General features: G+C 39.5%; 1 protein-coding gene across 1 annotated transcript; it reads right to left on the reverse strand.

The window, feature by feature from the left end:
* Nucleotides 1-3,862: 3,862 nt before the first annotated feature.
* On the reverse strand, nt 3,863-10,331 carry LOC123963969 (glutaredoxin domain-containing cysteine-rich protein 2). Its single transcript, XM_046041104.1, has 5 exons — nt 10,272-10,331; nt 9,621-9,804; nt 8,400-8,509; nt 5,998-6,225; nt 3,863-4,036 (listed from the first exon to the last, which is right to left on the reverse strand). Exons 1-5 carry the CDS (start codon nt 10,326-10,328, stop codon nt 3,863-3,865), a joined length of 753 nt encoding a protein of 250 aa, XP_045897060.1. The 5' UTR covers nt 10,329-10,331.
* Nucleotides 10,332-11,346: the final 1,015 nt, after the last annotated feature.

Consider the following 11,346-nt stretch of genomic DNA (forward strand, 5'->3'; position numbering starts at 1 on the left):
GAACTGTAAAATGCAGACAGGTTAAGAGCTCTGTGTTACTAATAGAGTGGTGTGATCACTGTCAAAACATTAAAATTTGGTCATTTCAGTCATGTCAATTTTATTGCAGCACGTTTTCCAGGTGTTTTTCTAGAAAAAGAAAGGACAAGGAAATGGGGAAAGACAGAACAGGCAACGTTTCATCATGCAAGTGCACTGAGACTTACTGACACGGAGTTTTGAGGTCAAGAGGCCAAACACGGGTGCGGATTATGAAAAATGGCTTCTACAACAAACCCTCTAGATTTATTTTCTCAGTCTCCCCGCGGTATCAGTGAGGATTTTGATAGCCATTCTCGTAAACCTCTCCTCCTTAAAACAAACTCCAACGGTTCCTTCTTTATTATTTATCCTCCCTTAACTATTCAGTCTTGTACAGTGTTGTCATTTTATGCTACATCCCTCTTTTAAAAAAGTATATTCTTTGGATCTTTTTTGTGATTTCTTTGATAACAACACGGTTTTCTTATTTAAAGTGTTTACCTTATTTGTATTAGGTTGATTAGTTGGTAATGACATATCATAGCATGATGTAATCAGTTGTGTGAGAGTGCATATACCTTGCACTTTTTCACTTGGGCCATTCGTCTGATGTGTTGAAACACTGCCCATTCATACAAATAAAGTCCATGTATAACAGTGTGCAGATGCTCTCTGCGTCTTTTCATTTCTGAGTCTACTTTCCTGCTTCTGGCCTTAATATAGGATCAGATGTGCACACAATTACCATTCTACAACTATAAAAGGGTATGATCTTGATGCTCAAGCAAGTATTTCTCAATATTTATCTGAAATGCTTTTAGCTGAGCACTACAAACTCACAGAATTTTGTGTAACACTTGTGTGTTTTTACCTGCTCCCTTATCAGTTTAGGTCCTGCGGGACAGAAGAGGCCAAGTACAGTTCTGTGACCCAATTTTCTATCACTTTGGCTCCCATGTGGAATACTGAGGGAGAATGGGAGCTGAAGTGACAAAGTTAAAAAGCTGAGTTTTAACTTCAGTATGGGTGGCAGATTTTTTAGCAGACCAATCAGAGAGAAAGAAAGAGAGAGATGAAAAAGAGAGAGACTGGAGATGCAGGTTCCTCCTCTCATCCCAGAAATAGCGGGCGTTTGATTGCTGATGGGGCTTTCAGCCAGGCTGCTGAGAAGCCATGTAGTCTGCTCTTTAACTGAGTGTGAGGCTATCTATCGTAATAAGACAAAATAATGGAAATGCCAGCACAAAGATAGGTATAGGTGCAGCGATAATGGGCTTTAATGGTCTTGGGTGCTTGTTCTGGCGTAACTTTGGGCCACCGACGCCATAGATAGATCCCATAGACGATGTGGTCAGTGCTTTCCACTGCTAACGCTGATTTTGATTGATCATTTCTGCCTTGCAGCATAAGGAAAGTGGTGAAAAATGCCATTTCAGCAGACAGTGCAAAATATCCTACGGCTCAGTGCAGTTTATATCTGATTACGGAGCAGGTAGGCATATTAGAGAAAATGCAGTATGTTTTGAAAAAGGAAAACTGGTAACTCAAGACCGTTCTGCAAACAGAAGTCAAATGCACATTCTGTGTGGGAAACATTGCTATCTAATGTTTAAACCTTACACGGAGAATTTCTGTTTTCTTGTGATGGGTAAACATAATCCTGGCAGATGCTGATGTCTCCACAGATGAAATGCATAATTGCATGAAGGTGATCACTCAGAGCCGGCAATACCAGCGTGAAAACTATTACTATAACAACCTTTTGCTTTTGAAGCGATACTGTTTAATTTTCTTCTTCTTTTTCTGTTAAATCATCCTGAAATGGCATGATACAAAACACTGTGGTTGATTGGAGTTGATTTGAGGTTGTAATGAATAAAATGTGATGACTAGGAATTATGCAGCGTGTTGCATATGTCTTTATTGTTATGTTCCACTTAGTTTTCAAGCTGGGAACACACAAACAAACATTCCTAACCCACTGTGAAAACACATTAAACAATTAAGGAATTACTTTCACACATTACAATCACAGATGTTACTTTTTGAATTATGATGCAACTCCCACTGCAGGATACATTTAGATTTATCCAGATTACAGCTATAAAATTATACACTTCTACAAAATGTGACACTTCTAAACTGATCTAAGGCTCAGTGAAGAAGCAAGAAAATGCGCCCTTCAAGTTATACTATGAAACAGCGGTTGTTGGACACAATAAAGGAAGAGGAATTGAAAATTAATTAGGTGTTTTATTTCATTCATATACCAAAACTGTGCATAAAGCTTTGAAACAAGTTGAAATGGTAATAACCTGAGAATGTGATTATTAATAAAAAAAAGATCTTCATAATTGCCATAATTCAACTCCTGAGCAAGCAGTACTATCGTAATTTATTTAACTGTTTTCCTTTTATTCTTAACTTGTTCACAGCAAAAATGTCTTAAAGGGGCCATGTGTAGTTTTTTGAGTGGCTTGGAGTGGTGAGGTTTCGGATTGCAACCACTACCTTTCCAAACGTGTGCTCGTGCGCATTCTCGAACTAATGAGCAAGCACTCAGTGTCGGCAGGTCTTTCACCATAGAGGCTCTGCAAGGTCAGCATAAACGGTTAGTGACAGTGACAGTCACTATCGGCTAGTAGAGCACATCAACTTTGTTGTTGTTTTTTATCCTTATGTGAAGTTTGTGTCTGAGTCTGTGATGTGCTGGCAGCCGGTCGTTTTTTGGTGTTAGCGGACTTCATTTCGTTAGCTGCCTTGTCGCTGTTGAGAGCATCAATGAATTAGTTGGCAAGAGGCTCACGAATGAGTGTCACAGCCTACTTAAATCCAGTGGATTTCAAGGAAAATCTGACCTGATTTCTTTACATAGGAAGCAGCATAGAGGCTGTTACAAGCAACCGAGAAAGCTGGCGAGTGGTTCATTTCTAGTTTAGGTTACAACCCATTCACAAATGGGAAATTAAAAAATGATTCATTTCGTTAAAAAAAAAAACTACATTTAGCCCCTAAAGTAATACACCACCCAAAATCTATATTTTTGACTTAAAATGTTAAGTGTTTGAAACTTCTTAGCAAGAGTAGCTGCGGTCAGCTTGAGTTCATGGCAACATTGCTGTTGTGTCATCCTTTTTGCCATTGTTGGATGGAGTGCACTTTAATCAAATTTAATTTATGTTGGTAAAATGTATGAAACAGTCTTCATTTTCCCTCCCTCACTCTCAATTCCTTTCTAAAACAGTAAAATACTCTCTCACTCTCTGAATTTCTTTTTTTCCTTTCCATCTCAAACTCTTTATCTTCCAGTCTCTCTTCCTCTCTCTTTGAAAAAAAAATGAAAGCATCAATTACCCTCATACACTGGGCTAAACCATGTAGTGATATAAAAGGCTTCATTATTTCTGGTGAATAGAGAGTGGAGATATGAACAGGGCAGCCTTCCCAGTAGATGAAATAAAATGCTAAATGTTTGCATCATTTTAATTAAAATGATAACTCTGTCGTGGAGCCCGGTTTTATCAGGAGGAAGGGTGCAGATGCAAAATAATGTGACAACAAAAAAGTGATTATGTGTTTGTGTTATCAAGCCATGTTCACTGCACACGGTAATTGTATTTTATGATTTTGTGCCCTGTGCACAGTCACAATTCCCCTTTCCAATGATGGCTTATGTTTCCTAGTAGTGCTTCGAAACACCCCACCAAGAACATTTTGGATTAGAGCAATATTGCCGCTGAGACTATTCTGACGAACCGATAGCACATCAGGCGTACACTCACACTTTCATTCACTCACTCACTCTCTCTCTCTGCCAGACATGGGTGTCAGCCAAACAGTGCTATTTGCTGGAGCAGGACTGGCACTTCTCCAGACCATGGGGGTAGCAGGCTTGGCAACGCAGATCACTGATGGACTCATTGAAGCGGTTCGCCAGCATAGACAGCTTGCTACCGTGACACAGAGAGCAGGGAGCGCAGCCCGAACCACCACAATGCTGGCAGCTGTCAGCCTCCTGGAAACAGAAGAAACACATTAGGGGAGAGAAGAGGAGGAGAAAGAGGAACCGTAAGGTTGGGTAAAAGTGAAAAGGGGAGGAAGAGGTTAGAATGGGTGAGAAAGACAAGAAAGGTAGGGATAGAGTTATAAAAAGAAGTTGGACAGTGATGGGAAGTTTGTCAGCCATTTCTAAGCAATTGCTGTATATATAATGTATTAAAATGTAGTGTCAAATCCATCAATAATTTATAATATAGAAATTTACATTTAAATATATTACTCATTTTTACTCTACAGCTTTTTCAAAACTAATTAACTTGCAACACCGTTAGCCAGTTCATTAACAACAGACATGAACATAGCTATCTAGTCTAACTGGCCTGCCTGCTGGCAGACACTAAACAACCATAACAACAACGATTTTATTATTTAAAAATGCCTCTGGTAAGTAGCTGTGTTGCAGGATAATGTACAGCCAGCTGATCATTACTACAGCCAGCTGGTCATTACTGCAAAATTTACAATAACGTGCAGTTGCCTGTAGATTATTGACAAGATGAGGGGTGGATAGTAACAGAGGATGTGCAATGAGGTTACACTTAAATATACAAACTGCTGGATGTTGTAAATCAGTAGAAAAAGTTCACAGTGAAAACTTTGCACAACGAGGTCTGTGGATTTTCCTGAGTAACCAGGAAGTTACTGTTGATGAGGTTTCACTGGTCTAAAAATCATGGCGCAGAAAAAGTGTTTCTCGATTCCTATTCAACAATTCCTTTCTCAAACAGTAAAATACAATGTGACTCGAAGTGAGAAAGATATTTTTGAGTCTGGAGGATCCCTTTGTTAAGGCCATTAGTTACAATTTGAATCAGATAATCAGTAACTATTGGACCACCATTTCAATAATAACCCACCCAACACCCTACAAGCAAACATTTGCGGATGAAATGCATCACAAACAGCAAGTGAAAGTGTTAAACTCACTAAATTTCACTGGAATTTTGAAAAACACAGAGGTTTTTAGTATGGTCCATGCATGTCAAGCTGTTTCCAGCAGTGGAAAAGTCAAAGCAGCTTAGGTTCACAAGGCTAAGCTGCACACAGGCTGATGCTCTGACTTAGAGTTGAGCTACATTTACACCTACATTAGTTCAAGCTGCACATAGGGTTAGTGATGTATTCACTCACTATACTGTGATTGCAGAAAAATCTAGGTCCATATTTGTGTAAACAGTTGCAAAATGTATGCACATACAAAGTATAAATCCATGTTTGTGTTAGAAAGAAAGACAATGTAAAATGAACTATCTTTGGGCAAGAAAGTCAAAGATGATAAAGAAAGTAACAAAGACAAGTGAGATTGCCAAATAATGAAAAACAAAAAAGCTGAGAATGAACTTTTTTTCCTAGAGGCAGAGAAAATGAGAAAATAATGAGAGAGGTGAGAAAAGAGTGCAGGGAGTGAGGGGAAGAGAACAGTAATCAGCCAAGGAGGTGAGAGGGAGGGGATAATAGCAAGCTGGGTATCCTTGCGGGCTGGCAAGTGGCAGGCAAATGCTGCAAGGGCAGAGTGAAACTGTGGACTCATCAGTATCTTTTCACAGTTGACAGATAACGCTAGGACAATGGGATGGTGGTTGTTGCAGCAGGAGGGGGCAACAGGAAAAGAAAAGAAAAGGGGTACAAATAACGTGGCAGTTACAAGGAAACTCAGGGAAGATTGTGGGATGAGAATAAACACCCCTCTGTGAACAGTTACAAATTACAACAATATGGCTGTACAGATGATTCTGCAGTTATCCTCTTGAAAGCAAAGATAAAGTGAAGAAAGGATGGCTGAAGACATATGCAGAGAAAGAGTCAAGAGGAAGGATGGGGTGAAGGACATGCTGAGAGTGACAATACCAAGAAACTGAAACAGGATAATAAAAACCATACTACACCACTGAGAAAAATTTGGCCAAGGATCATTACCTTGGTCTCTGTGTCGCTGATCTGTTTCTCCTCCTTCTCCTCCCCGTCCTGTGTACAAAGAGCTTTAGCCCTCCTCCTGCTCCCCCTCTCCCTGGCCTTTGGGTATCCCTCCAAGTCCTCAGGAGGCAGTGTGTGTTGCCGCAACACTTCAGGCTTCTTCTGTGGTGCTCTGATGATGCGCAGATTGCTGGTGTAGATTATTATTTTGCCAAAGTCCAACACTGAGGACTGAAAGAAACAGATAATGTCAGTTATTATTAACAACATCTGGTGCAACCTAAGATTACGTATTTGAATTAGCCTCACCTTGCGTTATATATTTCCTTTCCCAGATTCCATCACTGCAAGTCTGAGTGCCCACATTTAGCTGTGGGCTTTATGTGTGGGTGAGAAGAGGTTTTGAATGCAGCTGAAGAGTCATACCCCTTGTGCAAAACGCAACATGCTTTGTAGCTGCTTCTGGTCTATTGAGTCTAAGATTTCCTCCTTTATGATTATCTAGTTTCTGGAGAGAAACCATTGATCTTTGATGATAGCAAAAATATAGCATCAGGCGTAAATTTTAGCAGTAGCAAATTCAGAGCATTTCGTTGCTGAACTTCAGAACAAAACACTGCGTCATAGTTTCTTTATTATTCCATAATTGAGCCAGAATTTACGTAACAGAACTTTAATATCTGTTATTAGATATTCTCTACTCACATTGGGAGTGGTAGTTAATTTCTACCTTAAAGCATAGGTGTCATTTACACTGGGGACGCTGCTTTTTTGTTTCCCTTTATAAAAACAAAGACATTTCCACTCTAAATTGGAGCAGAAAATGTCTCTAGAATGTAGGAAATTAAGTGTGTAATGCTCCCCCCCACCCCCACCCATATAAGGTTAAAAATCTTCCGGTTCTCGTACATCATCATGACACTACTGTATCATAAAACCCCTAAACTGAGCCCTTAATATGTCCCCACCACTTTTCAACACAAAGTGATACCCCTGCCTTGAAGTGTTTATGTACACAGTAAATGAGTTGCCAGGTTGCATTTTTAAAACATTCAGACATGATAATCAAATAAAGAACTTTTTTTTCTTATTATAAAGCAGAAAAAGAAACTCATATAGGCACGAACTCATTATACCTTGTACAGTAGGGGTGCTCCTTTAGGACTACTCCGCCATCCTTTCAATAATGCCGTAAAGGATAAGCTAAATTCAGCTATTTTCCACTGATAAATGTGATAAATACTGGCATTGGTCACCAGGGCCAAGCATGCCTTTGTTTAGAGGATAAAAGAATGAAACTGACACGAAGCCAGCAGGCAATGTTGATGACCTCCCTCTCTGCATGCTGCACTAATGAAGCCACTGCCACAGCAGCTCAGTAACAGTGGCTTTTTCTGTCAGATGAACAATTTTGTAGCTGTTGTTGTTCAACTTTAATTGTTTTACAATTTTCACCCAGCAGCATGCAGTTGCAGCTTTAATTACCCAATGATTCTTCCCATTTTCTATTTTAAGTGCTGTCTCTTGTTCTGTCCTAAAGATGTATAAATTCATTATTAAATTACTCTGCGTTGGCTGGTAATTGTGTATGTGTTTTGTGCATTCATTTTGGCTTGTCTGTTTGCTTTTCAACATTTGTAGACTTGCAATGCTCTATGGGGGTTAAAAAATAAATAATTTCCAAGGAGCTGTGATACTTTCTTATTATAGTTCGTTTTATGTCAGTATATCCAAACAGATGTAGCAAAGTGATCATGCTCCAAAATTAGTAATTTACCATTCAAAGGGTGTCAGACATCATTTTAAGGTGCTAACTGGCCTTTTCTGTAGTTGGGCTGTTTAAAATAGAAAACAATAATTCATATTCATAAACATTCATAAATAATTACATGCAGTTTGTTGAATTGACAATGTTTGTGGTGCTATATCGCAATTTTCAGCAGGACAGGAAGGATAAAATACATGAATCGAAGATGAAAATATCTATTTATCTGCCATTTAAAATAGGGAAATTTGCCAGGACAGGATTGGTCATTGATACTTCAATACTTTTTTATCTATTAACTATAACCCTGACACTCTCTCTCAGGATGCCTACAGTCCCATTAAAGTTACCATTGAGATGTGATGTTTTTAGTTCTATTACCAAACAGTTTTTAAAGATCACATTAACTATTAACATTTTAATTAAAGTTCAGCAAAATCTTATTGTTCTGGATTCCAGTTCATATAAGCCACGCAGCAGAATGAATTAAGACAATTAAGATAGGTCCTAGTAGCCTACTTGACATTCAGACAGACAAAACTAACACTGCTAGTGGGAAATGTGATCTAAGTTGATCTTGATTAATGTCAATTTTCAATTTAATTTAGATAAATCAAAAGCAGCTAGCAGCATTGCTTACTGTGGCATCTCCCTCTGCTTCCTCAGTCTGGCCTGCAGGAGGTTTGTAGCTTCCCATTCCTCTGTACACGTTTATTCTCTGGGCAATGAGCCCTGTTGGGGGATAGACACCTGGGCACAGAATAAAAAATGTTGTCAGGATAGAGTGAGAACTTGTACAAGAGATTTGAGACTCAAGTCCTTGGTTCATCCACAAAAAACTGCGTATTTCCTATATGTCTGAATGCATGTCCATGATGAATTTCTTGGAAGTCAGGGAAGACTCTGACCGGTCTGTACAGAAACTAACTGTGACCACCCTGGCTAGCTGTGTTAATCAGCATAGCATGCTAGCCTTAACAAATCCTCTGTAACAACATACCAATTCTAGACATGTTTTGAGGAAGAGATGCACTCTCACTAGATTTTAAACACTAGAATAAAAAAAAAACAAGCATACTAAAATTGCAGGGACCAGTAACCAAAAAAACAAGCAGATACTCCAGGAGTTTGTGGCTAACTGTAATTTTAACAATTTGTTTTCTGTACAGATTAAACAAATAAGTTATAGCATGTTAATTAGTGATTCTGTCACCTTTGGATAGAGCCAGGGTATTTTCAACAAATGTTCAATAAATGTTTGATTTTATTCACTTGAAGTGTACACGAATTAGGACTTAATGTTTTCATCAAGATGTTTATTTTGTTGAGGAAAAAGGACTGAAAAAAGCTTTTACTTAATTTTACTCATGCATATTTGTTGTCTAAGATTTTATCATAATTGTTTTGAATGTTCTACCTCAGATTTGTGAAGTGATTCACTTTTCGGCATCAAGTGTTTACCTTCAAACCACAATCAATAATCAGGTTTCTTCAACTTTCAATCAGGAGCTAAAATCAGCCTTTAAACCTGAAAGAAATAACGATTTGATACTTGTGGCCAGGTGACTTAGCCATATCATCCAGCCCTAGGAATCAGTTAGACTTTATTTTAGCTAGATTGTTAATTCTATCTTTGCAACTGGAAGAGAGAAACAACATGCTTCAGCTCAACATGTTCTACCAAATAATTTCATGGAAACCACTCCACCATACAGGCAGGACCATGTAGAAATGTAATATACACATGCTGTTGGTCTCCCTGGTTACCAGCTGTCTAGCCCACACAAACAAGCCTTAGTACAGCCATGCATACAAACTATGACACAGTGGTACAGTATGTTACATAATAATAAAAACCCACCCTGTTGGTCCCCATGAGAATCCTCAAACCCACAGAGCTGCTCCACCTCCAGATGGCTGGGAGGGATTTTGCGATGAACAAAGCTGTGAGGGTATTTCTCCTCTGGACTATCCAGCTCCTGACCATCCTCATACACGTGCTTCAACACCCGGCCACTGTAGGATGACGCCAGCTTGAACCTCACCTGTGGTTTTGAGTTGAAGGTGACATGTTTTTCCCTAAATGCTTCAGGTGCTGAAAAGATCAGCATGTTAACTGCTGTATAGTGACTAACTTGCCTGGCTTGCTAGAATAGAAAAGAGTAGAGGGAGGAAAATGCACATACTGTGTCAACACACAAGTTAACATCCAGTATGAGTCCCTTTCTTAGTTTGCAGTTTGACAACATCAGATACAGTTAAAAGCTGAGCGCTATCTTCAAGAACATCAGCTTCAGCTAGTTGTGTGCTATAATGTAAAGCAATATGTCACTGATATTAAAGCAATTGCATAAAAAAAAACTTTAAACAGAAAGCTCAGTAATGACCCCAATATGTCTTTTACTCAACATGGTGCATGCATAAAAGTCTTAAAGTAGTCTGCTTCAAAAGTCTAAAAGTAGGCTGCTTCAAAACCCACAATTTGAGAGAAGTATTCCTGTAAACAACTTACCTTTCTGGGCTTGGTGTCTTCATAGCGTTGATTCAGCTTTCTCTGGAGTTCTTCCATGGTGGCTGACTGAGGAGGGGACGCTTAGTCAGTCCACCCAAGATGCTCCTTACCTGGGGCAAATTGACATCAGCTGGACACTGTGGTGCCTGGTGTGATGAAAGGTGCACGGAAGGATGGATGAAAGAATGGACTGATATACAGCTTGATGGAAGCACAGGGTGGATGTGAGCCCGACTGAAGAGCTGTGCGTTAAGGAGTGGGTGGATGACTATATGAGATAAAGCTCCCTCCGTGTGTCCTGCCTCCTGAGTTTGACTGCACCTGCTGTTTTAAGGGACCACCTTTCCAGCTCCCCGTGCTAAATTATTCACAGCTAGATCGCATGTACAAAAGCGTGGTTGAGAAACCAGAAGCTCCGTCATGAAATAATTATGATCACCAGAATAGAAGGTATTTGAAGCCTGTGTGGAGCACTGTGTGTTTGTGTGTTTAAGGGAGAGAAAGAGAGAGTGAAGCTGTGTGTGTGCGTGTGTGTGTGCGTGTGTGTGCGTGTGTGTGCGTGTGTGTGTGCGTGTGTGTGTGTGTGGGAGTTCTTAGATAGTTGTAGGACTGTCTGTCATTGGACTGAAGCCAAGAGCATCAGTGTTGAAAAGTAAACATGACATTTGATGTCTCTTACTGTCATACTGAAACCCAACCTCAAAATATATCTGTGAATAGTAAGAGTTGTATTGCACTGAAAGAAAAAACGTGTTTGGTTGAATGTGTGTTTCTGTCTGTGCTGGATGAAGAGGGGAGTGGTCGAGTTCTCAGTTGAGCACTAAAACTTCAGTGTTTTATAGAGTCTTACTTCGTGACTCAGTGGAGTCTGAGTCAGTCTCTTTGAAAGTGTAATCTAAAGAGTACCTGTAATACTAGTGAAGTTTTCACACCTGAGAATGACTGAGATATTTTCTGCAGCAGACTATGCTTAGGGACCTCATCTAGAATCTACGAAGATTCAAAGCCAAATCAAACAGGCGAAATCAAAAACTCAACTCCTTTGGAAAACACAGACATCAGTCCAGACATTAAA

The sequence above is a fragment of the Micropterus dolomieu genome, linkage group LG23 (assembly GCF_021292245.1).
Source record: "Micropterus dolomieu isolate WLL.071019.BEF.003 ecotype Adirondacks linkage group LG23, ASM2129224v1, whole genome shotgun sequence".
Taxonomy (NCBI): Eukaryota; Metazoa; Chordata; class Actinopteri; order Centrarchiformes; family Centrarchidae; genus Micropterus; species Micropterus dolomieu.

What these genes read in the sequence shown, in the direction of transcription:
- LOC123963969 (XM_046041104.1), bottom strand. Translation starts at nt 10,328, where the DNA reads ATGGAAGAACTCCAGAGAAAGCTGAATCAACGCTATGAAGACACCAAG. An exon ending in AAGACACCAAGCCCAGAAAG is followed by an intron (nt 9,805 to 10,271) that starts GTAAGTTGTTTA and finishes TCAAAACCACAG; the next exon opens with GTGAGGTTCAAGCTGGCGTC. An exon ending in TTCTCATGGGGACCAACAGG is followed by an intron (nt 8,510 to 9,620) that starts GTGGGTTTTTAT and finishes TTCTGTGCCCAG; the next exon opens with GTGTCTATCCCCCAACAGGG.